Raw genomic sequence first — 27,082 nt, forward strand, 5'->3', positions numbered from 1 at the left:
AAAAGTAAACTTTTGTGTGATGCACAGGACACGTGAATGCACATATACATGCACGAGCACACACGAACACATATGAACACTTGCAGACAAGTGCACAGGGCTGAGACGTGCTGACACAGATAGGGTTACGACTTACTACACTTTATTTCCATCTGTATTCAGAGTGACATTACTTTAAGACGTACATCATTCCCCGTAGTAAATACAAAACTAAACTACAGTATCAAGGATTTTCCTTAGGGTCATACTCTTTGTTTTGCACACTCACAGAATGGCAAAACTTGGTATTTTGAGCCAGTGGATTTAAAAGAACCTCAACTGATTGATAAACTCATTAAAACTGTTACCTGATTTCACATAAGCACACACAGAATTGTATAAACTTGAACATGTTATGCTTAACAAAGCTTATGTATGGTTAACATAACAGTCTCCTCAAATATTTATTACTGTTTATGGTGATCTGTATGATTTTAGTCGATACACCCAAGTATAACGTATTGAGTTTATAGCATAATCATAACATGCCCTCCTATATTTAAGAAAAAGTGCATTACATTTCCAAAACAAACTTAAACTGCCCTCTTTCTGTTTTGGGTAAGAGTTTGTCTGTACTATGCTGGTCGGCTGGAACGGGAAGGCCCAGAGGCTCTCTCTTCTATCTGCCATTACTGGCCTTCCTACTTAAACCTCCTATTGTCACTTATTCACGTTAGACAAGCATTCCTACTTGACTACCTCCAACCTCTCCTTCAGCCCTCACGCACGGCCCTCATCACTTTCGTCGGTGGTGCATTTCCGATCGCTCACCAGGAAAAGCAAGACATTGCTTTCTTTCCATGCTTTGCATTCATCTGATCCACTAAAATCACTTCTAATCTTAGCCATAAAAACTACACACACGCATGCACACGCACACACTCACTGCCAAACCTGGTGGGCCCCCAAATCTCAAGATACTCATCTTTTTTAGGGCACCTGGCATTAACTTTTTTGCGTCTTGCTAGGGTCAACTACACGTGTTGGTGCTCCTCCAACCACCCTGCAGGCTTTCTTAGATGTGTGCCCTCCTGAGCCACTCTGGCCGGGTGTGTTCATGGCGTTCCCAGAGCCCCTTCTCCATGCTCAGTGCACTCCACACATGTGTAACCTCAACCACAGTCTACAGGCTGGGTGCTTAAATCAACTCTCTAGCCAGGGAACCTGCACGGTCCAATGGTCACTGGACACTCTAACCTCAAATTCAACAAGGCCAGAACTTCTGTCTCCCAGACCCTTCTCTTTGTTCTACATTCCACATCTTCACTGGTGCCAGCATCATTTGGTCAAGAGAAAGGCAGGTAAATAAAAGGAAATTTATGTCAAGAATACACAGGTTGTCTCAGAAATTCACAAAACTAGGTTTGGTAATGAGGAGAACTGGAAGCTTCATCTGGAGACCAAGCTTGCTTTCGCTACCTGATACCAAGGCGCAGGTCTGAATTAGTGCCTGTCAGCCCCATTTCTTTCATTATATTAGTGCAGGACAAATGGCCCCATTCCATCTCACCCAACACTTCAGCTCTGAAGCTTAACCACACCTGTAATTTGTAGTTTACTGTGTTTAATGTGATTAAATCTAAGTCACTATCTTCTTGCTTTTAAGTGGGTATTCAAATGGTGAACGCCAAAGGGTGATGAAGGTGTAAATATAATTACTTTGATAAAGAAATTATCAGCTTTGATTGACTATAGTATGGTCAGTAAACAATATCACATATACCAAATCAGAGTGGTGACTGGTAAGGAAGGCCTGGACTGCTTCAGGGAGACCAGGCTTGGTTCAGCAGGACAGAGGGTAGAAGAAAGCTAATATATGCTCCAGAATGAAAAAGTTCAACAGAGGGAGTTGCTGGATAAAACCAGGGTGAGGATGGGGGTTGGACACAGCTCCCCAAACATCATTTACACCTTTTAAAAGAAATGGTTTTGTTTGTTTGTTTTAATTTCGTGTGCACTGGTGTTTTGCTTGCCTGTATGTCTCTGTGAAGGGGTCAGATCCAGAACTGGACTTACAGTTGAGAGCTGCCATGGGGGTGATGGGACTTGAACCCAGGTCTTCTGGAAGAGCTGAGCCATCTCTTCCAGCTCTCACATTAATAATGTTTTGTTTTTAAAACAAAATGCTTGTATCTTCAGCCCCTTTGAACCTCATCTTTCTAGACTCTGACAGAACTAATTTACAGTATTTAAATCTTCACCTTCTTTTACCTACATTCATTCAACCTAGGCTTTCTCTATTGCTTATGCATAATTATATGGTCTAGTTAATTTTTTACAAGAGTTAATTTATATGTAATTGGCAAAGGGAGGAATTTTGTTAGTATAATATAAAATTGTATGAAAATTTCCTAGAATCCACTTAAGGTAGGAGTTTTTAGTTAAGGAGTTAAAAGGCCAGGAAAACCTTCCTTCCTTACAAGAAGTGGCTACTTAGGGCTAGCACTGCCTGCTTTCTTCTGGATGCTCTTCCTGGGAAGCTGCAAGAGTTGATGTAGACTTGTAGCCACCATACGTCTTGTTAAAGTCAGGCACCTTCCTGGAGAAGGATCTGTCTGAAATGAGCTGGCTTCATTTTGGTTATGTTGGCCCCTGCTGGAAATGAACACCCTGAAGACCCAGGCTTATGTGGTACCCAATAGAGACCAATGGCAAATACAAAAGTCTATGGATATCTGACCACATGAGTATCGCGACTAATATTTGTTTTTTTCTACACTTACAAAGTTCAACACCACTTTCTTCAAAAGCCTTGTTGTTTTAGTGTGTGCTGTGTAAAGCACGAGTTTTCCAAGAAAACAAACACACACACAAGCACTCACACATATACACATATGCATCCATGCCCATGGCATGTCAAACCTGCTATAGTTGTTCATTTTGCTTAATAAACTTCATAATTAGCATCATCAACTGTTTTTTTTTAACACAAACAGCATCACCTGCAAAAAACCCCTCCAAATCTACTTAATTTACTTTGATGGGTACTGTTAGTCATAAACAAAAACTCATGCATGAATGATGACACACATCTGCTCTAGGAATAGAACCCTGCCCCCATATCAATGGTTGCTGGGGTTGGTGGCATTTGCACTTGGGAGATGAAGGCAGGGAGACTGGGACATTGAAGCCTGCTTAGGCTACAGAGCAAGACCCGTCTTGGAAAACTGAAGTCATTTAAACAAGGAGAAAACCAGGAACAAGAGTGAGGGCAGCCTCCAAGGCGGCGGTGATGTCTTTGCAGGCACGTGCATGTGACGAGGCTAAAAGCACCTCAAAGTCGATTACTCACTTACAGGAGACCTAGCTAGAACACAGGCATTTGCAGTGACTTACAGAAAATAAGGACATGTTTACAACCCTAAGGTGGCTAAGTGCACAGAGGGCTTAACTAAATAGTGTTCTAGTTAACATGTAACCTGCTCCCCAGGAGAAAACTTACTCAAGAATGAAGGGGTTGAGGGGTCCCTTAATGGATATCTTAGTAAGATTTTTGATTTAGTTTACTAGTTTAAAATAGTTAACATTTGTATGACTTAAAAAATAAGCAAAACTAATAAAAATACAAGACCTTATGTTTCTATTGATATTTCAATAATCTTACAGTAAAAGCTCAGAGCTGTGGTTGTAAAAGTAGATTAATACACCAAGCTTTTCTCTCTAAACAGTCATTTTTATAGCAGTCATTTAAAACTGGAGGCTTCAGCTGACCTCTATTAAGATGAGGAAGGGAGAGACGAGATCATGTCAAAATCACGTCAAATAAATCCTTCAATTGCAGACGTCATGGTTTTTAGAACTTGGAAAAAGGAGTTAGCAATGGAATTTATGATCTGACCTAAACTACTTGTAAGGAAAATGTACAATTTCCTGTGCAAAGGGTGAAGACCCAGGTTTCTTTTGAGAGCTGACAAGGGTTGGCATTTTATGGCAATGAGTGGCTGAGGCCAACTGGAACAGGAAATGTACAAATGTACGTGGTTTTGGATATAAGAGCTGTGGAAGGATGTACAACTATCAGAGGAACCTAACAACACAACAAGTATTATAAGAAATATGTAATGAGTGCAAGAATAAAGTATATCCCATATATACTTAAAATAACGCCATACTTGGGTTGGGGATTTAGCTCAGTGGTAGAGCGCTTGCCTAGTAAGCGCAAGGCCCTGGGTTCAGTCCCCAGTTCCAAAAAAAAAAAAAAAGAAAAGAAAAGAAAAAAAAAGAAAAAAAGAAAAAATGCCATACTTAACATCACCTTTCCAAGATAAGCTGACTCTATCCTTTCCTGTCTGTGAGTTTCTCTTGGCTACTGTCAATGACACCGAGTCACTGCCTTCTGAATATGCTGGTTCAGGACATGTCTTTTTATATCTATATTTACGTACATAATAAAGAAAGAACTCCTTTGTTTTTAGTCTATTGCAGTCTCCTTTTCTATACTTATATAATCCAGGAGGGTTTTGTAAAATTTTCCCCCTGTTCAATAATACCATGTACTTAGGTACATGTGTGGGAAGAAAAATTACTGAGGCAAAGAGATAAGCTTAAGAGAAAACATGTAAGAAAATGCTATTACGAAGGGGTTGACTCCAGAAAAGAGATGTATTTTGGAAGGGGGGCACATTGCTTGCTTTGAAGTACAAAGACCAGTTGCACCTGCGGTGTCTAGGTACAAACGGGAGAAGTGTGGTCCCTGCAATCCTGTTGCAGGGAGGCGGAGGCACGTGTACCCCTTGGGTTCACTGGCTGGCCATTCAGTCTGACCTTCTCCACAGACTCCAGGGCAATTGAGATGCTGCCTCAAAAATCCAAACAAACGATGGTGGTGGGCTCAGTCTCAGTGTGACACTGTATCACAGCTCACTGACTTCACAGGACTTCACGGCCAGGGTCAGGGAGAAGTAGGAGCCAGGGGTTGTGGAGGCTTGCTGTGAATCCGTCTTCTGGACATGACAGAGCTGCTGCACGCAGAATCCTGATAGGTACAGCTAGCTGCCGGCATAGGAGCTGCACAAGCCCAAGCCAGTAGTCAGCATAGGTCGAGGAGAGGCTCACGAGACCTCACCCCTGACTGGTGATGGCTGCTGGGAAGGGCAGATCTCTTTAAGGCTGTAGTTTCCGGTAGGCTGCCATGTTTCGTGGGTAATTTTAAAAAGAAAAGAAGGCATGAAGTTGGAAGGAAAAGCAGGGGCTCTGGGAAGAGAGGAAGGCAGACAATGGGGGCGGATTAAAATACCCTGGATGCATGAGTGAATTCACACATACATAAAATTAAAACAAAACCCAAAACCAAAGTGGATGATTCCTGAGGATGGAGTCAAGGTAACTTCTGGCTTTCACACATAGGCAGACATGTGCAAGCAGGTGCATCAATAAACACATGGGAAATACTGTAGCCATGTAAGGGAAAGGCAGTAAATGTTGAAAAAAAGTCCATCTAGCTAAAAACTTTACATGAAAACCCACTACCTGTGGACCCACTGCTGATTCACAACAGTATAATTCGCATGCACACTCTCCCGCTGTGCACAGATACCTAAGGATGGACAGGTCAATCATTTCCACTACTCCAAGTGGCATTCCTTAAGAATCAAATTAATTTGCTTGGACAGTTTCTAATCAAGGCAGGTAATTCTATGGTTTCTTGAAGATCACAATGTTCATAACAAATAATGAGAAAATGATGTTAAATGGTGGTAAAATAAAACACCCAATAAAGTCAGAAGAGAAATTGAAGAGGAGCTCTAGGATGTGGTAAACGTGACCCGAGGAAGGCGATGAAACTGGACGTGGTTACACTGTCAGAAACCAACCATTCCCTGGGGAGTTCCCAAGCACGAAGAGTAATTCTGAAATCGCTGGCAAAGCACAAGATAAGATGAATTGGGAGGATTCAACCTTTTACACACTTTTAAAAAGTCATGAGGGCACTCTTTTTTCCTGCAAGGGTATAAAAACTATTGTTATGGTACGTACATTTTCTAATTTATACACTAGAGAATTAAATGCTGAGCAAGTGATTATTTCTAGTTCCTGGATGGGGAAACTATTAATTTCTGAAGCTTGTGGTGACTCTTGCGGGAAGCACCTACACTACTGTAGAAAGGCCAAGGCAGGAAGAGGCAGGTGGCAAAGCAGCTGGTCTCAGAGTCCATGATTTCCAGACCATCTCTATCAGCTACGACACAACGCACATTCCTATCTAAGTCATTATGTCCTTTGTGTGCTCAAGTGAGGGGAATAAAAGCTATCAGCTCCTGTATTCGGGACCATATTTCTACTTGTGCAGATTATTTTGAAGATAAAAACCTCCCTTATTTACTGCTTTACATTAGCAAGCTGATATTAAAAGTCCAGTTCGCCCACCTGCAGCTAGTTTCTTGCAAGCATAACAGAGTGCAAAAGAGAATTAACTTAAAAAGGAGGTTCTTTGGCTCATAGTTTCAGAAGGTTGGTCAGATGACTGGCCTCACTACTCCTGCTCTTTGGTGAGATAACTCATCACAGTAGGCGCCTGAGAGCCAGAGGGTAGGAAGGGACCACGTCCTGCAATCAGCACAGAGGGCAGGCAACCTGCTGCTGCTGCTGATCCCATGGTCTTCACCTCTGAAGTGCTCCACTGCCTCCTAAGTGTTATCCTGGGGCCTAAGCTTTTATGTGTGGGTCTTTTAGAATTGTCTGAACTAAAATACCCACTAAGTGACTGGCTTTGTACAACAGTTAAATATAAGATTTTAGAAATTACAGATAATTAATATATAATCACACTTGGAAGAATTAGTCTCAAAGTGTCAAAGAAAGTATTACACATGTGAACATGCTTGTCTTGTACTTTGCAGGGTCTTGCTCACGCAGTACAGCGGACCTGTTCATCTGGATGAACCTCCATCATCTAAGCATGCAACATGAAAATACACTGTACTTACTAAAACAGCCATTAACATATTTACTAACATAAAACATGATTATATAAGATTAATGTAAATAACTTATCATATAGTAAAATATTAACAAGATAAAGTTACACAGCATATACTATAAAAATGATGGTCTCTCCATTACCTCCTCAAGCTCACGGGGCGCTCTAATGCAGCATCTGGAGCATTTTCCTGACCAGGCTCTGGGCAGGTCGGCCACTCACTGTGTCCTGTACTAATGCATCTTACTTTCCTTAAGAATGCAGTATCTTGCATCCCACTCCCTTTCTTTGTCTGAAGGAGTTTCTTGGGTTCACACTAAATTCTATTTCATATTCTCTAATCTTAAAAATCCAAGTGGGTTCATATCAACTAGAACATAGTACCTTATATCTTTCTTCCTTTGAAATATGGATAAAAGCATTGATCAATGAAAAAGTGAGATTCTTTTTGGTTGCTTCAGCAAAAGATCAAGGTACTTGATTGAAAAACTGTAAAATATCATTGAAATACCACAGAAAGGTACAAAAGACCACTCTTCATTCACATAAGTTTCTATGTTAAAATTAACCATATAGCACTCTTAAATAATTGCCATTTAACTTTTCCTTTCAGATTCCTTACTTACAAGCCCTTAAGAATTAATATTTCATCAGACTAAGTGCTCTCCAGTGAATTGTAAAGTACTACATTATAATACTTAAAACTAAAGCAATAGCTAACACCAGGCCATTGCATCACAGTGCTATGTAAATCACAAGTTGTTAGGTAAGTAAAGCAACTGCAATTCAGACAGTGGCAAACACCCCCAAACCAAACCCCACCCCCGTCTCCCCACCCGCCTTTTTTAAGGCCACAACTAAACCATCAGTGGTGAATGGTTTGGGGGATCAACAGTGTGCTGGACCTCCAAGTGTCAGAATAGATAGCTAAAAAATGCAAACACAGAAAGGCAACAAAGGAAGATGATTTGGAAAGAATCAATTCTGACAATCAAAAAATAATGCTTAAAAACTATCTGAAGTTTACACTTTTCTAAATAGTAACAAGAATTAAAGAATTTTGAAGGCAATATTTTTTCTTAGCTTTCGTATGTTCACTCTGCCTGATAAAAGATTCCACACCAAATGTAGAACAGATTCCAGACAAACTAATCTCATTTAGTGCATTCGACATTAAAGGTAGTTAGGAGAACTGTTTCATTGTTGCATGAGTATGACATGCCAGTCCTAACATTAAAATAAAATGTAAAACAAACAAACTTCCAGCCAAGAAAGGATTAAGCCCCCAATTCTAACAATCAGAATAAAAACACCCAGCAGAGTTTTGTCTAGTTATAGACAGAAGCCAGTCTTACTTTGTTTTTGTTTATGATATTACATTTGGTTTATGATATTACATTTGCAGGCCATGAATCAAAAGGAGAAGCAATTGATTTCTTTTTTTTCCATTTAAAAAAACAGTGTCAGGAAAGTAAAAGATTAGGTCTTGATAGAATTACCACAAGGAACAATAAATATTAAGTAAGAATTGATGATCATATCTAACATATTTACTCATATATGCTACAAACAGCTGTGTCAATTGAACAACCCCTTTGGATACAATAATTCTATTAGGACTTTATACAACGAATTCAGTCTTAGAAATAAAACTGTTAGTTACATTTTAATATATCTCACAGCATGATCCACACTAGGGGAAACCACTGGGCACAGCTCCAAAACATTAAATATAAATCCCACAGGATGGGGCTTTCACAGAGCATTATAGTAATGAACATAAACATGAATACAAATAAAAATAGAAAGTTATAAATGGAAATGGCAGGAGATAAGATATAAAGCAAGTGAAAATGTAATTTAAGGTATGCACAGGAAAGGTGCGAATGAAATAAAAGACTATACACACTGTGACAATGCATCGTGATAAAAATATTTCCACATTCTAACAGACTGGAACTTCTGCTGGCCTCAAGGCCAGAGTTATCAATACATCTGGAGGTCACTGAAGAGACAGGAGTGCTGGCCTACTGCGTATTCAGTCCGTTTGGTTAACTTGCTTTTAAGAGGACACTGTAACAATCAACATGGCTTGCCTTGGACTCCCAGGCAATCAGTCTTTAGAGCTAATGAATAGATGCACTCTTAACTTACGTGTCTTCCATGCCCTGGTCCAGAGTAGTACATGTGTAGTATCATTTGCTTTCTGAAAGCAGCAAATCCACAGGTTGAAAGTGATCTTCTGAATGAGTCCCTACCATAAACGTTGGATGCAACATTTGCATGCTAGTTGATAAACAATGATTTTGCTATCTGGGTGAGCTGAAGTAAAAGTCTTCTGTAAAAGAATCCTCATTCCTTCCCTGTAGGAAGCCCTTTGTTAGGGACAGACACAGTGACACACAAGACAGACACACAAGGGCAGGCACATGAACAGACACAGGGGCAGATTCCCAAGCACCCCTCAAGTAGGCACAGACTGAGACTCAGACAGCAGACAGAGCAGAGAGGATGAAGCAGAAAATCCAGACCTGGACTTGTTTCTTGGTTAAATGGCCCCGAGGGTTAAGTGCTGTGTTTCTTTTCTTAATGTAACACATTTGATGGCCTACTGGTGACTCAGAGTTCATCACTAATATGTTTAGTCCCTGCAATATACTAGGAGGCTAAATATAATAGGTGATTTTCTTTATCTTTTTGCTCTTTCATTTTTTGTAAAAGTTTAATGAAACTGTAATTCATGAATACATAAAAATTTTGAAAACTAACCTGACTTAGAAGCAATCAAAAGTAAGAAAAAAAATCAAATGTTGGTTGTTTGATGTAAGTCAAACTCATAAGTTAGAGCAAAACTTAGTTTAAATTAAACACATCTTTAAAAATCAAATACTTTCTTTAAACAAGTACAAATGGCTTGTTATTAACAACCTGACCTAAAACATATTCCATTCCAGTGGAGGAAAGAATTTACATTTTGGCTATTTTATTTAGGTAAAAATATTTAAATGAACAATTTAATTTAAATGAAAATTTAGATTTAATATTTAAAACTACACTGAGATTGCCTTTCTGTTCCTATATAACAACTAAATTACTTGGTAGTGTTTGATATAATTTTATGATTATAACACATTATTAGATTCACAAAACATTTGTCTTTTTACCTGCTTATATATAAGGAGAAATTTTAAAATCTAGCTCATGAAAAGTTCTTAATTAAAAAGAATAAAATATATATTTAATACTTTTTCATATTCACAACCACGACTTCATAATTCAGTATTCCATATGCCAATCTATGGTCATGAAATGAGCAAAAGGACAAGTACAGTGATAGCTCTTGGGAGTGTTTGAGGAAGAAAGGAACAGAAATAAAGACTCTTAGAAACAAAGTGTTGTAAGCCAGGGTACCAGAGCCACATCAGTCATAAAGTAACAATTCCCTCCATTAGGGCGTGAGTGAACAGAACTATAGAACTGAGCAAGTCCAACTATTCTCACTCTGTAAAATCATGAAACTCAAGTCACTTACTATTCACTAAACATCACTTCTAGGTCTTTTGCAAACTTGTCTGGCCTGGATCTACTGTGGTAAGACACCGCACATGCACAGTTTGACTCCTCCTGTCCTCCATTGAGGTTCCTTGAGACCATTACCTACTGTGAGGCTTTGTGTAAACTGCGACTCTACAAAACCTATAATCACCTGGAGATGGGCCTCTGGAGCTGCTGTGGGGATGATCTAGATCACGTTAATTGATGTGACAAGAGTCATCTTAATCGTGGGAGGGTTCATTCCTTGGGCAGAGGGCCTCAGACTGCACATGATGGAGAAAAAAATGTAGGCTGAGTCCACATTCCTCCTTTGCCAGACGGTCTCAAGCTCCTGCTGCCTAGACTTTCCTACCATGATGGACTGCAGCTTTAACCATGAGCCCAAAAACACTTTATCTCGTAATTTCCTTTTATTGGGGTATTTTATAAAGCAGTAAGACACTCCCACTACTCTGGGCACAAGGTCCAAATCTGCTTTAAATAAAACAAACTCATTACAGATAGGCTGAATATTCATTTGATGGTCGTAGTTTTTCCTGTTGTAGAAATATATCTGCAAAGTGACAGGATACATTAGGACCTAATTAAACATTTTGAGTAGACTTTCCGCAGTGCAGACAGCTGGGCAGGAGACTGCGGTACCAAAGGGGCAGAAAGGCCTAAGGTGAAGGTTTAGCGCACAGTGGGCAGCAGCACCAACTGCTGAGCTTTCTTCTGGGGAAGTTATGCTTGCGTTAGAGTCTGCACAGGCGAGACATCTTTGTCATCAGCACGAAAGGGATCTAATTCTCCCAGATGCAAGGATTTCAGAAATCTTATACAGTATGTACTTTACTAACTTCCAAATCTAAAATCCAACATGCTCTAAAATCTGAAAGATTTTTATTATGACAATAGAATTATGGATTTCAGATTTTTTAATTAGAGGTGTCTAATTAATAAAGACTACATAAATATTAAAGTCCCAACATTCCATTCTGAAACACTCACACAAGGGATAACAATGTATGAATAGTTCCTCACTTGCCAAAGCCTCTGAGGAAACATCCATTCATTCTGTTTAGTATGTAATAGGAATAGGTTTATATGCTGTTCTTCACAGAAGGATGATTTTTATAAGACTAACCTTTAGAAAAATATTTCACATTAATAATGTTTTACTGTCTTCTGAAATGGAGTATTTTATTGATTTATAAGTCCACTTAATTAAAATACACATTGTTGGGGTTGGGGATTTAGCTCAGTGGTAGAGCGCTTGCCTAGCAAGCACAAGGCCCTGGGTTCGGTCCCCAGCTCCGAAAAAAAAAGAAGAGAAAAAAAAAAACATATCGGGAACTAAAATACACATTGTTAGGGGATGAATTGTATTGTTCTCAAAATTCATTTATTAAAGTCCTAACATCAGTACTTCAGAGTGTCACTGTGGTATCAAGGAGACTCTTTGATGAGGCAATAAGTTAAAATGGTATCACACGGGTGGGATATTATGGTGTAACTTCAGGAGCCATTAGAACAGATCTAGGGCAGGGCACAGTAAGATGGCATCTAAGAGTCACAGAGAGAACACTGAAGAAACTATTTCTGCCACATCTTGGTTTTGGCCTTGTGACCTCCAGGCCCACAAGAAAGTGCATTATGTTGTTTAGTCTGTGGTGCTTTGCTATGGCAGACACTGCAAACAATAAGTGCATCTGGGGTGTTTGAGATTCCTAAGTAGGAAAAGACTAATAGAGAGAACACAGTATACTCCTTTTACAGTGTCACTTTTTGCTGATGCTTCTCAAAAAGGAATTTATTTAAGAGCAAAGGCAATACTACAAAATGGCCTAGTAGCCTATCTCAGGCTAACAGAGAAAAGTAAGACATATAATCCAGTCCTGACCAGTTGACATCAAATTTATACTCTGATGACTGGCTATGTCCAAATTTCTGTAGCTTTTCATACTGCATATTAATCTGCCCAAGTCAGCAACCAGTATTAAGTAACTGACATACTATAAACTCATACCTGGTAGTGAAAATACACTCAAAGGCCAAAGCCAACCATCCTGCAATGTCACAGAGCACAAAAGGCTCACACATGAATTCAGATTCCAACTGCAGCTAATCTTCTAGAAGCTACCACTTGTTGCACTTTTGTAACAAAAAATATTGACAATTGTTTGAAAAAGATTATTAAAGCACTCCTGTACTTTTTTTAGTTATATATCAATTAACATTATCTTCATGTGTCAAATAAAACATTGTATGGCAAAGGACTGAATGCAGAAGCATATGCTGAGAAACCAGCTACTGTAAATGCATCGATAAAAGCTTTACAATAAAATGATACTGCTGACATGTTTGTTTTAAAAATACATTTTAATAAAATTATGCTATAGACACAAGCTTGCAATAAACTCATTCTTGTTATGTTAAATTGAATTTCCAAGTGTTAAGGCAATTTCTCATCTTTAATTTCTAGAACAGTAAATACTGATAGTGATCAAACACATTATATAAACTTTTATTGGACATGGTGCTGTGCACCAATAATTCCAGGAACAGCCTTATCAAGGCAGAAGGATTTGTTTTAGGACAGCTTGGGCTACACAGTAGTAAGATCTTGTCTCAAAAACCACAACAAGAACAAATGAGTGGACAACACACATCAATGATCATGTATGTAATCTCACCTCAGCATGTGAGAGGTGGGGGCTAGAGGAAGCTATGAGTCACCCAGCCGCAGCTTACTGAAGAAAGTGCAGGCAAGAGAAACCCTGTCCTAACTGACCATCTCCAACAACAACAGCAGCAGGAACAACTGCAACAACAACAACAGCAACAACAGCAACAGCAACAACAACAACCACAACAACAACAACAACAGCAACAGCAACAACAGCAACAACAACAACAACAACGGCAGTAATAATGTAGTTCAATAGGAGAGAACACACACCTGACATGCTCAAGGGCCTGGGTTTAATCCCCAGGACTGCTAACAAAAGAAGACTCCAAGTTTTCAATTTACTTGTTGTTGAACAATTCATTCTCCCCTTAAAACTCATATGTTGAAAACCTGCTCCCAATATTTGAGGGCCAAATCACTTTAAACCTTTTTTCCCCACCTTGACTCATTTTGTGGGTGGGAAGGAGCACCTGAGCTAAGCGTGCACGTGCAGTTCAGGGGAAGGTCACATGCAGGGCTGGCTCCCTGCTTCCGCCATATGGGATCCTGGGACCGAACTTGGTGGGAAGTGCATTTACCCAACAACCATGCCAGTGTGCCAGGGACAGTCTTAAAAGGGGTAACTGAGATTACACAGGGATGGCTTCCAAGCCAATAATGAGTCAGGCCAGAAGGAACCAACTCTCACTAAGGGTAGGCTAGGTCTTAGGCTTTGAAACAGTTCAAATAAGGTGACTGTCTCAGGCTAGACTTGACAAAGGCCTCCTGAGAACCAGTGTCACTGCCTCCATGGTTCCTGCATCAGTGTGTTGATGGGTGGTGTTGCTTTGCTCCTGAAGGTTTATCAGGATGGCAACGTTTCATCACCTGTTCTGCCATTTTCGATGGAGCCATGGCAGCTGCGTCCTCCATGGTTCTTTATGCTCTTTTGATGACCTGCCCACAGTTCAAAGAAAATCAGACCCAACAGATGACGACAGGTGGTGACTTCAGACCAAGCACCAATGCCTGAAGAAACTGATTATGGCCTTGAGAATCCCTGCAGTTGGCATGGCCACTGCTTTGCATAAAGAGACTTGACTTTGACAGCTCCAATGACAGATCCCAAGACGACCCCACCTACAGCTACTTCCGAGAACCTTATACACAGCCTCTGACTTCCTCACAGCAGATCTTCCCTGAGGATTTTCCTGACCCATAACAGTCATGTAATGTAAGCAGCTTACTCTCACTATCCCAGGGAGCCTGTCCTGTGTACTGGACTCCTTGGTATTATAGTCTTCACCCCAACACAGCTTTTATTATCTATCTATGGTTTTATTCCAGGCTTTATTATCTATCTGTGATGTTTATCAAGAGAGGGCAGGATGAGCTGGTTTTACAGAGAAACAACTCCCATGACTACCAGCCTCTGGCATAAGCAGAAGCCCAAGCCTAAGGTTTAGGGTTCTACCAGAAGCAAAATGCAGAAAGAAGGACTACAGGGGAGTGGTCAGATCCAGTCACAGGAGGAGTTCCAGGAAGCCACTGAGAGTTACTATCTTTGTCTATCAGTTTTCCCCTAATTGTAACATTTCACCCTGGAGGTAGGTGAGTTCTTAAGACAGAAGGCAGACAACTCAAAATACCTTCAGGAAGTTCCTGAAACTGACCAGATTTACTAGGCCCCCCTCTTTCAAGAGTAAATAAGGGTCATGAGGGTCATGCCTGAGGGTCATGTCAGGCAACTTTTAAGACAAGTAGAAAGAAAAACAAACAAACAACTCCCAGATGAAGGAATCCACAAAGACTCTGAGAACTGATAGTTGCCCCAAATAGACACAAACCAGCCCATCTGCCTAGAAGAGGTTTAGAACAACTGAACCATTTGGAAAGGATACTCTCCAACCTGTGGAGCTGCCTGTAGGCTCTGCAGTATGCTCCAGGTTCCCAGCTTTGTGAGCTGTCACCCACACTGGGGCGATGCAGCTGCCTTTGAGTCATTTCTGCTCCTTTAAGTAACCCTTCAGCTATAGCTCTGTAAGTAACCCCAATCAAACTCAATGGCTCCCCAAGGTGGGCTTTAGTGGTATCCATGCTTTGGTCTGTCATGGGCGACCTGTCTGGGGTGAGTAGACTATGGGTGTTCATCTCCCCAGAAGACACACAACACTAACAAGGACTAATAATACAGAGAGTTGAGGGTCATGACAACCAAAGCTTGCAGTTACTGACACTACAGGAGTTTTATATGCGTGTTCATGACTTCCATTAGAACAGAGCAGCAGAGAGGTCACTACAGTACTAGATTGAGTGTCCTTATAAAAGGAAAAGAGACTGTCCTTTCCTCTTAGCATTTTCAGAAGAACAGTCAATGACACACTGGTGTACCAGGAATCAAACTTGCCAGCACCTAACTTTGAACTTCAGGCTTAGCATGTAGAACTTTGAGGGAATTGCTATAACTTCAACTGCTACAGCAGGCTGAAAGAACCAATATTTGAAAAGAATCCTGAGATAACAGTTTTTAAAAACTTCAGAGACAAAAAGGTTTTGGTTATGGAAATTATTTATAAACAATACTATTTCCTTTTGTGAACTGAGAAGGTAATCACAATCTCATCAGCTGTTAAAAATGGGACACACACACAAGATCATTTTTAGAACTTAGCTTCTGCTGAGCTAGTCAGATGGCCCAGTGGGTAAAAGCACTCGCTACTCAAGTGAAGCCCTGGGTTCCATGCTAGTGCCTGCTATGGAAGAGAACTGACTCCACAGTCTGTCCTTTCACCTCCTCACACGGGCCCTGCCATATAATAATAATAAATAAGGCGAAATAAATAATAAATACGATAAAATGAAAATCTTTGGCTTTAGTTGAGGTGTAGTCAATACACAATTAAAAGCCTATGAAAAAGTAAAATAAATGATCAGACAAGGCTATTTTGATTTCTGGAAGACCAGGCATATTCGTGAGGTTAGGAAGCACACAGACAAACCCAGAGCTGGTGATAAGTCCATTAACTTCCTGAATATAGAGTCAGAGACATAAAACAAACAGCAAACTTCTAAGTTTGCTTTTGGGAGAAATAAAAGAGTTGTACAATCTCTCTTGTGCTCTTGCTCTTCCCTTCCTGCCCCTGCTCTGTCCTCCCATTCCCTCCCCCCCTCCATGTGCTCCTGGCAGGCCTCTACTCCTCTCCTCCCTCCCCCTGCCTTTCTCTTCCTCTACTACTCTTTTAACTACCCTCCCCATGCCCTGAATAAATTCTATATTAAAAAAAAGAGAATTGAAGCGTAAGGCCCTGGGTTCGGTCCCCAGCTCCGAAAAAAAGAACCAAAAAAAAAAAAAAAAGAGAGAGAGAATTGTAAAATTTATAATAAAAATCAGTAGGCTGGTAAATATTGCTGTGTAACTTTTACCTACCTAAATTTTATCAATAATACAGGCAAATTGTCAGCAATTATTAGTAGTCAGAAACTATTTCAATACATGAAAAATAAATTGCTTTTTCTATGATCATAACTACAGTCAGCAGAGCAAATACAGTAACAAACTGAAGTCATTCCTAACTGTGTGGTCACAGCTTTTGGTAGCTAAGCTACAGCTCAGGTGGATGAAAACCCTGGTTCTCTAGCTGACTTCTGTGCTGACACAGATACAAGTATGCTAATGGATTGCTACTGGAAACAACTGCACTCAAGTAAACAGCTTTTTTGTGGAATATCACTCTAATCTAAAACATCTAACAAGATACTTCATTTCTAAGTCTGTAAATTCTAGAGACAACATCAGAATTAATTCCATTTTTGCACAAGTTTGCGTAGAGAAAATACTAATTCTACTTGCGCTTTCAGCTTACCTTCCACATGAAGATAATCACGCAGTCTGTCTGGGAAAGTATAACCAACCTCAGGCATGCAGTATCACTTCATCTTAGAATTTCCCCATGTTCCAGTGCCTTCCTTCCTTATTACATGCTGCGAAAGCAGCAATAATTTTTATAGCCAAATATCACCCCATAAGGTTTTCAATATTTACCATATAAGTCATGCATGAAATTTAAACATTACAAAAGATGACTTACCAGTTGACACTCCTGAAATATGCACATTTTCGGAAAGTTCTGCAAGAGCACCATTTCCTAAAATTAAACATAATGGGTAAACTAATTTCCAAGGTACAACTCATAAAGTTTTCACATTCTTCTTAAAAGAAGACTATACATAATGACTTTCAATTATTGGAAACTAAACTTTTATAATAATGTTAAAAAAGAGGAGTAAGACAAAACATTTTGTAAACTACAATAGAGTGCAATCTAGAGACCTTACAAATACAGAAGGCTGATCAGCAGCTATTGATCAGCAGGAACTGAGCGCCACTGTGGACAGAGACCACTTACTTTAAGGCATCCTGGCCAGAGCCGGTCCCATCAGCCGCTGGTTACTGTGGAGCTGCACTGACTAAAACTCCACGTTAACAGAGGCCTTTCATTGCCATGCATCTCCCAACCTTTTCTGCTCCCTCAAATGAATGCAAGAGGAACCCCTTTAGGTACTTATTGTATAAAACACATCTTAATATAAATTATTTTCCATCAAATATCACCCTTCCCGACTCTCAGTTGCTAGTGCTGGAGATAATTCCAGGATCTTGAACGGGCAGAGCAAACGCTCTATCACTAAGGAACATCCCCAGTTTGTTCTTGTACAGACTGCTCGCTACTTCTAAAGTTCTGTCTCGTCACTTACTGTCTAGATCTGAGCCTCAACAGTCAGAAGGGCAGAGAAAGGATTATCTGCACAATGGAGGGGGAGCAGAGTTCTTTCTGGTTGGACAAGGAGAAAATTGCAATGTTGTAACTAAACTGTTCTGTTTCAAGCTACACAACACTTCTTTCAGATCCTAGAGCAATAGATGCTCATCCATTGACAGATGACTAAATGAGAGGTGTCATGGCTCCTAAGATGAAACCATATCGTGGCACAGAGCACTGAACAGCCGTCTATTTTTTTTCCCAACTGAATAAAGTGCAGAATTACTACTTAAGAGTAAAACAATACTAAGAAAAGCACACTTAGTCATCCACAGCTCTACTGATCAAGTGAGAAGAACTGCTATATCGCCCTCAGTTAGGAACAAGACAGCAGGAGTGCATGCACGCAGTTGAGAGACATTAAATACACAGTAAATCGCTTGCCTATTTTATACTGTGTGGTAATGCTCCATTTCTTTTGCCCAGCAAAGTAAATCATAGGGCAAGTGTCCATCCACTTTACCACATACGACTTACTTATTTTAAAGTAGAAGAAACAAAATAGGAAACATTCAATAAAGCAACTAGTGGTTGTCAAAAGGCAGTGTCCACTGCCCAAACCTTTGCACGCCATCCAGAGAACCCGAGTGCATGTGAGAGCTGGAGCAGCAAAGCAGGGCCTGACTTGTGTCGTCTACGATGCACATCTACATATTACAGCCATGCTTCTGACATCCTTACAGGCAAATATAAAACTGTGGATTTTAATGTTAAATATATGTTATGTTGAATCTTTCCCCAGGACAGTAACTAAGAACAGGCTTAGGAAGAAAAGTGGGTGCGGTGGGCTCTGGACTAGATGGCCAAGTCCCCAACACCAGCACTGCCGCCTCCTGTGCAAGTTAGGGCGAGTTGCCTAACCTGTTTGAGCCTCAACTCATTCCTAAAACAAGGAAGCACAGGGCTTAATGGAATCCCTTAAAAAGGAAAAAAAATTGTCTGAATCTATCAATACACAAATGTGTAAACTGATAGAGCCTTATAATAAAGTGTTTAATAAACTGAAATAAATAGCCAGATGTAGGAAAATTTTGAAAAAAGTTTCAGAACATTAGAATATGATCTAATTTTAACTTTAAAATCATGTAATATAGCTTACAACATTCATATTTATATAACCATGTTATATACATACATGTGTACATATATATAAACCCTGGTAAGTCTAGGGGTATATAAAACTGTAAATTCCAGGAACAGGGGTCAACAGATGTTTTCTGTACACTTAAACAAGGACTGAATTAGTTACATATAGGCACAGAGTTCTTGAAAAATGTTATTCATATTACATAAAAATTAGAAAAATGAGTGAACAAATGAATGCTCATTCCTTATCAATCTAGGGGAATAGAAATGTGTCTCTGCTCAGTGGTGGAAAATATTACAATTTCAGAAAGAAGCAGTGCTCTTGGAAACTGATAATACTGCTGGTTTTCCATATAGTCACAGTTAGTTGAACACAGTCCTTTTCTGAAGTCAAAAAATGATAATCTTTGTTAAAAATCAAACATTTTGTTCTTATTAGCTTGGATGTTTCTGACTACACATAACTTAACTGGATAACTTAATTTAGGTGTACTGCCGTCAAAAATACTTTAACTAATACATTACTTATTGGTAGCATGGGGGGGTCGTCTAATAAACTTTACTTCTGCAACTACATGTTAGCAGCTGTCTAGATAAAAAGCCAGGCAACGGGTGGGTAACACCCAAAAGGCTTTTAATAAGGTTTCACTGCACCTAAATCAGGAAATTATTTCTTTTCACATATTTTATTGCCAGTATTACTAATTTAATCTACAAGGGGTTAATGATCCTCAATTTCCTGAATAAGTATTAAGAAGGGTAACTGACTAAATGCAGAGGATTAATGGTCCCCACGTCACTAACTAAACACTAGAGTGGTTAAGGCTCCACTTTTTACTCTTCTGTAGTTCTGACACCAACCTGGAGAGGTGTGTGAGTCTCGGCTGCACCGACAGTGCATAAATTCCGTTATGAACACCTGGGGATCCAACCCTAGCACTGACCTTAGTTAGACTTCTGGAAAGCCTGGCCTGGCTCACTTGTATACAGTAGTGGTATAAACAATGCTTATATTTATGGTCTCTCCATCTGGTGGTTTTGTTCTCTCTGTTCTCTTTTGATTCAGTAGTTAAAGCCTTGCTAATAGCTGGTCACACTGAAGATCTGGCAGATAGATACGTGCCAGCTAACTCTAAGCACCCTACAGAATCCATTCAGCAAATCCTTAACATGTTTAAACCAATTTACATCCACGGGCACCACAGCTGCTGTGGTTTAGCTTTGTATGTTTTCTTTAGAGTAAGAAAGTGCCTGAGTAGAAAGTTAAACACCAACCATTAGTCACTAAGACCTTATATTGCCAATTTTAGAAACAAATCCAGGTTCTATATCAATTCCCATGGCATAAGGAACTGTCTATTTCTTACTTAAAAATAAAAGATTCAGACATGGATGCATTTCCTGGTTATAAAAGGAACAATGCTTAGCTCTCAGAGTTAAACCCAATCTGAATGGAAAAACCCAGCCTTAAGGACTAGCCTTAGGCATGAGCCCGCCTGGCATTTTACAATTTATCTTCCACTGTATATACAGCAGTTAGTTATCAGACTTACACACACACACACACACACACACACACACACACACACACACACACTCCAACGAGGTCCTACTCTTGGGAGGAGTGAACTGGAGGAAGAAGTGGGGGGGGCAGCAATGGGTTACAGCTGGGTTCAGCTATCTTGCAGCCTTGGGGACTGGCACAGAACATGACATAAATAGGGATATTCAGTCTCTATCTGCTCAACTAAAGAGTGTCTGACACGTATGTAAGAAGTATGCAAAGTCCTGGCTCCCAAAGGGCTAGCACTCTCTTGAGAAAATTACCCAAAATATATAATATAAAAGCAAATAATGCAAGTGTCCTACTCAGGATAGAAGGAGAAACTTTCTACCAAAAGTGAGACAGGGTGGTGTGCCTACTTGTTTCCCATATCAGCCAATTCAATTGGAAAACCAATTGGTTTTCCATGGAAATGTCTTCAATTGGAAGACATTGCAAATTACATAAGAAATATCAACCTAGCATTAGATGATGTAATTATGGATTTATTTGAAAAATGCAGGACAGCAAACAGAGAACTGTGAAAGGTGGGATGTGAAGGGAGCATGTACACAGAAGAAAATAAACAAAACTAAGAAGCTCCCACAGAGGGCTCCTCCTACAGGTCATGACAAGAACTGCAACATGCCAGTAAGTTGATGTTGAACAATTTAAAAAGCTGGAGTATGGGTTCTCTAAACTCAGGGACTAGATATCAGTTTGTGATGTAAATCGGGGATTGCCAAGACAAAAGGGACAAATGAGGTGAGCACTAATACTGCACGGGCTTTCTGCCAGGAGACCTCCTGAACCATCAACACCCAGCTCAACAAGGACACCTTGTTAGGCCAGGGGAACAGAAACAGGGTTAGAGAGCACGATAGAGTGAAACCCTGCAAAAAAAAATCACCCCCAAAATGTGCGCCAGGGTCCCCATCTTAGACTAATCTGCATATGTGAAGGGTGAGTGTTCCCAAGGGACATCGAGAGCTGATACAAGGTGCAGTTACAAACCCTTCTGGGTTACCTCCTTGAAGTCTTCTCTCAAGTGTGGAAGCGCTCTCAGGGGAGCATTCCAGAGAAAGGCCCAGGTACCGTCAGCCAGCAACTACAGCACCCACAGCAGTGGCAGGGCCGAGGAGGACCTTACTCAAGCTGCCACTCACCTCCTCCTGAAACTTCCAGTGACTGTCCCCAATGGCTTGGTGTTAGGTAAGCAACTAAGGCTCTTTGTCACCCCCAATGACCAGAGTTCTAACCCAGGCACCCACATCGGGAAAAGTGAGAACCGATGTGGGTAAGTTGTCTTCCAAACTCTACAAATGAGTGTGTGGCCTGTGAGCCTAAACCTCTCCAATCCTGCTGGCCACCGGCTGCTGCTGTAATCAGCCTAACAAAGCAGCTGCACAAGTTCCAGACCTCATACCACAGCCAATCCCACCCTTCTGTTTACAGCTGCTCAAGTCACATGACCAGCTCCTCACAGCAAAACGAATGGAGTGGGAGGATGGTCCCAGGCTGAGGGGTGAGCTGTTAGTTTCTAAAGCACTAGGGCATGATTAAGTAGAGAAAGGGGTGGCCAGATGGATGACAGACGTCAGTCAGGTACAAACTGCAGCATTTTTCCTTAGGATTCACATAATTGAGACTTATTTTCAATTTTAACTTCCTCTATTCTTTTATGCATTTACCAAAGTTTTGCAAAATGACACAGCCTAGTTAAATTAATACAGCCGTGAAGTTTTGGGGGATCATGCTAGTGAGAGGTGACTTTAAAACTGGGGTCAGTATTCTGCAGCCTTTAATGACATAACAGACTTGGGCATTAGTCATGAAAATCAGAGAAAGAGACAAACTGCCAGCCTCCCAATAGTTGAACCCCAACAAGGAAAATGAATTTGACCAAGCCTTTGCTTGGCAGAACTGTGACAGACTTTACACAAAGATGAGCACACACCAGAGGCACTATCTAACTCTGGCAGTCTAGCATTTGGCACATGCGGCTCTCGGCCATTTGAAATACAGGCACTGTACTCTAACAAGTAAGTTAATTTGGTTTCATTGTAATTAATTCAACTTTAAATTTAAAATAGCCCCTGTGGCTAGTGGCTATGTAGCCTTGGTTCTCAATCCGATTACCAATTTATAGAGAAGGCAGAGGATGGGGAACATCTTTAATTACATTACTGAGATACACTTGGCAAACTCCAGAATGAAAATTGTAAAAAGTGTCTTTAAAAAATATTTGGTGGTTTCCAAACAAAACAAAACAAAACAAAACAAACTTTCAAACGGCTGTGACTGAACTTACAGACTGGAAAAAGCTTTAATGAAATGTAAATTTGAATCTAATTGGATCCTTTAATAAAACTGAGGGGGTTTTATTAAAACCCAACAGTAAACTAAGAGTAGCAATAGTTATTAAGAATCAAAGCACTTTGTCTTAGAGGTGAATTCTAAAATATTAAAACCAGAATAGACATCAACTCAGGGTAAAAGGATATTCCAAGCAAATGGACCTTAGGAGGAAGCTGGTGTAGGCCTTTTAATATCTGACAAAGCAGACTTCAAACTAAAGTTAATCAGAAGAAATAAGGAAGAATGTTCTATACTCAGCAAATGAAAAAACCCACCAAGAGGACACTGAAATTCTTAACATTTGGCACTACAAACAAGACATGCAAGTCTGTAAAAGAAACACAAACTACAGCTTAGATCACATACTGAACCTCTCACAGGGACAGTGGGAGGCCTCAATATCTCACAGGGAAAGGCTGGAGTTAACTTACATGATAAATCAAACAGACCAACAGATATTTATAGAACATTTAACCCAAACACAAAGAATATACCGTCTTCTTAGCACTTCATGGAACGTTCTCCAAAATTGACCATGTACTCGGACACAAAGCAAGTCTAAACAGATATAACAAAATCCTGTCTGACCACCATGCATTAAAGCTAGCTATCAACAGAAACTACAGAAGGTGGGGATACTGTCTTGCAAATTATGTAAAGTATCATCTATCAATAAAAAGCTGATGTTCCAATAGAGAGACTGGAACTCTGAGAGATAGGAGTGAAATTAGGAGAGGTTAACTAACCAGCCATGTGGCAGACACGCAATAGTAGAATTCTCAATAGAAAACTTCAAACTGAATTCAAGAACACTTTAAAAAGATCATCACCATGATCAAGTAGCTTCTTCTCAGAGATGCATCGATGACTCAACATACATAAATTGATAAATGCAATCTACCATATAAGCAAACCTAAAGACAAAACCACGTGATCATTTTATTAAAGAACTCTAACAACCCTTCATGAAAAAAGTCCTGGAGAGATTAGCAATACAACAGACATTCTTAAACATAAGTAAAGGTAATGTCCAGCAAGTCTATGTATAGTCAATATCAACCTAAATGGGGAAACCTTAAAGCAATTCCACTAAAATCACAAAAAGACAAGGCTGCCCATTCTCTATTCCTATTAGATATAGTGAAAGTCTTAGCTAGAACAAAAGTTCAACTGAAGAAGATCGAGGGGATACAAACTGGAAAGAAATTGAAATATCTTTATTTACATTTGGATGATATGATAAGTGACCCAGAAAATTCCACTGGGAAAATCCCCCAGCTGCTAGCACTTTGAGCAATGAAGCTGGATACAAAATTAACTCACAGAAACTAAAACGTTTCTGTATACAAATGGCTGCCTGAGGGGGGAAAACATCAGGGAAACACCCTTTGCAATAGCCACAAATATTATACAATGTCTTGGGGTAATGCTAACCAAGCAAGTGAAAGACCTGTGTGACAAAAATTTCAAGTCTTTAAAAAAGAAACTGAAGAGCATTTGAGATGATGGGAAGATCTCCCATGCTCGTGGATTGGTAGGATTGACATTATTAAGAACGGCCATCCTACCAATAACCCACAGACTCTGTAATCCCCATCAGCATCCCAACAGAATTTTTAACAAGTTTTGAAAGAATTTCAACTTCATATGGACACACACACACACACCCTAAACAGGCAAAAACACCAGGATAGTTAGAATAATCCTGAATAAACCAGAAAAATACACTATAAAATGGACATCTTCAACAAATAGTGCTGTCTGCATGTAGAAGAATCCAAATAGGTCTGTACTTATCACCCTGTATAAAACTCACATCCATATGAATCAAAGACCTTAGCATAAAACCAGATAGACCGAACCTGACAGAAGAGAAAGTTGAGACTAGCCTTGAACTCATTTGGCACAGAAAAAGACTTTATAAGCAGAACATCAATAGCATAGGCATTAAGACCATCAAGTAACAAATAGGACCTCATGAAACGGAAAGACTATATGACAAAAGACACCATCATTCAAAGTAGCAAACTAAATGGGAAAAATTTTTACCAACTACACATCTGATAAAGGGCTAACATTCAAAATATATAAAGAACTCCAAAAATTATATATTAAGAAAACAAATAATACGATTAAAGAGTGGAGTATTGATCGATGCAGGATTCTCAAGGGGAAACTCAAATGGTTGAGAAACACTTAATGTTGAACATACTTAGCCATCCAAGAAATGCAAATCAAAACAACTTTGAGTTTATCTTACACCAATCAGAATGGCTAAGAGCAATAAACGAGTGGCAGCTTATGGTGGGGAGGATGTGGAGCGAAGGGACACCCATACATTGCTGGTGGGATTACAAACTTGTGCAGCCACTAATAAAACCTGTGGTGGTTCCTTAGAAAGGAGGGAACTGGTCTACCTCAAGATGCAGCGATAACACTTGGGGCTTGACTAGGTTTGACCCCTGCAGACTCCTATGTTTGAATGCTTGGTCCATGGGGAGTGGCACTATTAGGAGGTGCAGCCTTATTGGAGGATGTGGGACATTGTTAGAGGAAGAGTATCACTGTGGAGGTGGGGCTTTGAGATCTTAAATGCTCAGGCCATGCCCAGTATGAAATAAAACTACTTTTCTCCTGCTACCTTTGGATCTTCAGCACATGTCTGCCTGCATGCTGCCACGTTCCCACCACAATGATAAAGACTGAACCTCTGAGACTGTAAGCCAGCCACAATTCAATGTTTTGTTTTATAAGAATTGCTGTGGTGACAGTGTTTTTTCAGAGCAATGGAAATCCTAACTAAGACACCACTCTTGGGCATATAGGATACCTCATTCTACTACAGAGACACTTGCTCCACCATGTTCATTGCTGCTCTACTCGTAATAGCCAGAAATATAAACAACCCAGATGTCCCTCAACAGAAGGACGGATAAGAAAATGTGGTATACTTACACAATAGAGTATTACTCAGCTGTTCAAAAACGAAATCAAGAAATGTGCAGGCAAATGGATGGAACTCGAAAAAAATTCATTCTGAGTGAGGTATCCCAAACTCAGAAAAACAAATACTGTATGCATTTGTATTTGTTTTCATGAAGATATTAGCTACTAAGTCAATAACACAGCCAAGCTACAATCCACAGAACCATGGAGATTACGTATAGATTAAGGGAATGGGGAAGAGATAGATCTCCCTAGAAAAGGCAAATGGAATCATTATGGATGGATGGGGAGGAACTGGATGGGGGGGACCAAGTGGGGAGTGGGAAAGAAGAGGGCAATGAGGGAGATACTTAAAATTAAGGGGCATTTGAGGGGTAGTATGGAAACCTAATACAGTAGAAGCTTCCTAAAATATAGATATATATGAAGGTGATTTAAATGAAACCACCAAATAATAGGGGAGACAGAGTCCCAACTGGCCATCTCTTGTCACCAAATGCAGCTTCCAGTACCAGGACTTGGTTACATCTAATTGAATTGTTGGTCAAAAGAGTCCCATGGGAATCCACAAACAAATTATTGGTGGATACAAAGACAAATAATTAGAATCTCGTTAGGGATTTTGTTGGTTTAGTAAAGTAGTAATTGCTGGTTCTCTGCCAAGATCCGTGACTTCCCAACCTTGGGTAGCTGGCTGTTTTCCTACTACTGCACCCTCCATACAGTCATGTTATGCTAGTCATCACTGTGGTTCACAGACATTACAACTGGGTAGGACCGGTGGAAGTCCACAAGGCACCTGCTGGCCCATAAAGCTACTTCTCAGGGAGGAGACTTTCAGGTCACTTGTAGCTCAGGGATGCCTGTGTGTCAGAAGTACAAAGGATTAGGAGTTTCTTAGACAACTCTGACAGACAACTCAAAAGGGCTGGTGGGTTTTTTTGTTTGTTTGTTTGTTTTTTTGTTGTTTTAAATACTAGATGATATTCTGTTCTTGGAGGAAACACTGTGAGCCTAGATGTGAAACTTTCATTTAAATTATCTGTTTGTTTATATATTAGCACATATGTATTATAGGTATTTTTACATAGATAGTAATAGTATGATCCTTGTGACTTTAATGTATAAGCCTCAAAGAGAATTATGTTAACCTCTGTGAGAAGACC

At 40.0% G+C, this 27,082-nt stretch overlaps 1 protein-coding gene across 2 annotated transcripts in view; it reads right to left on the reverse strand.

Moving 5' to 3' along the window:
- Lrp12 (LDL receptor related protein 12) overlaps positions 1-27,082 on the reverse strand; it is a 71,369-nt gene that overhangs the window by 19,237 nt on the left and 25,050 nt on the right. The window contains 1 exon segment of one of the 2 annotated variants that reach the window (NM_001134883.1): positions 17,252-17,308. The exons of the other annotated variant lie outside the window; for it this stretch is intronic. Coding sequence (NP_001128355.1) covers positions 17,252-17,308 — 57 coding nt within the window. 2 annotated transcript variants of the gene reach the window in all.

Source organism: Rattus norvegicus, chromosome 7 (assembly GCF_021556685.1).
Source record: "Rattus norvegicus strain SHRSP/BbbUtx chromosome 7, alternate assembly SHRSP_T2T, whole genome shotgun sequence".
NCBI lineage: Eukaryota > Metazoa > Chordata > Mammalia > Rodentia > Muridae > Rattus > Rattus norvegicus.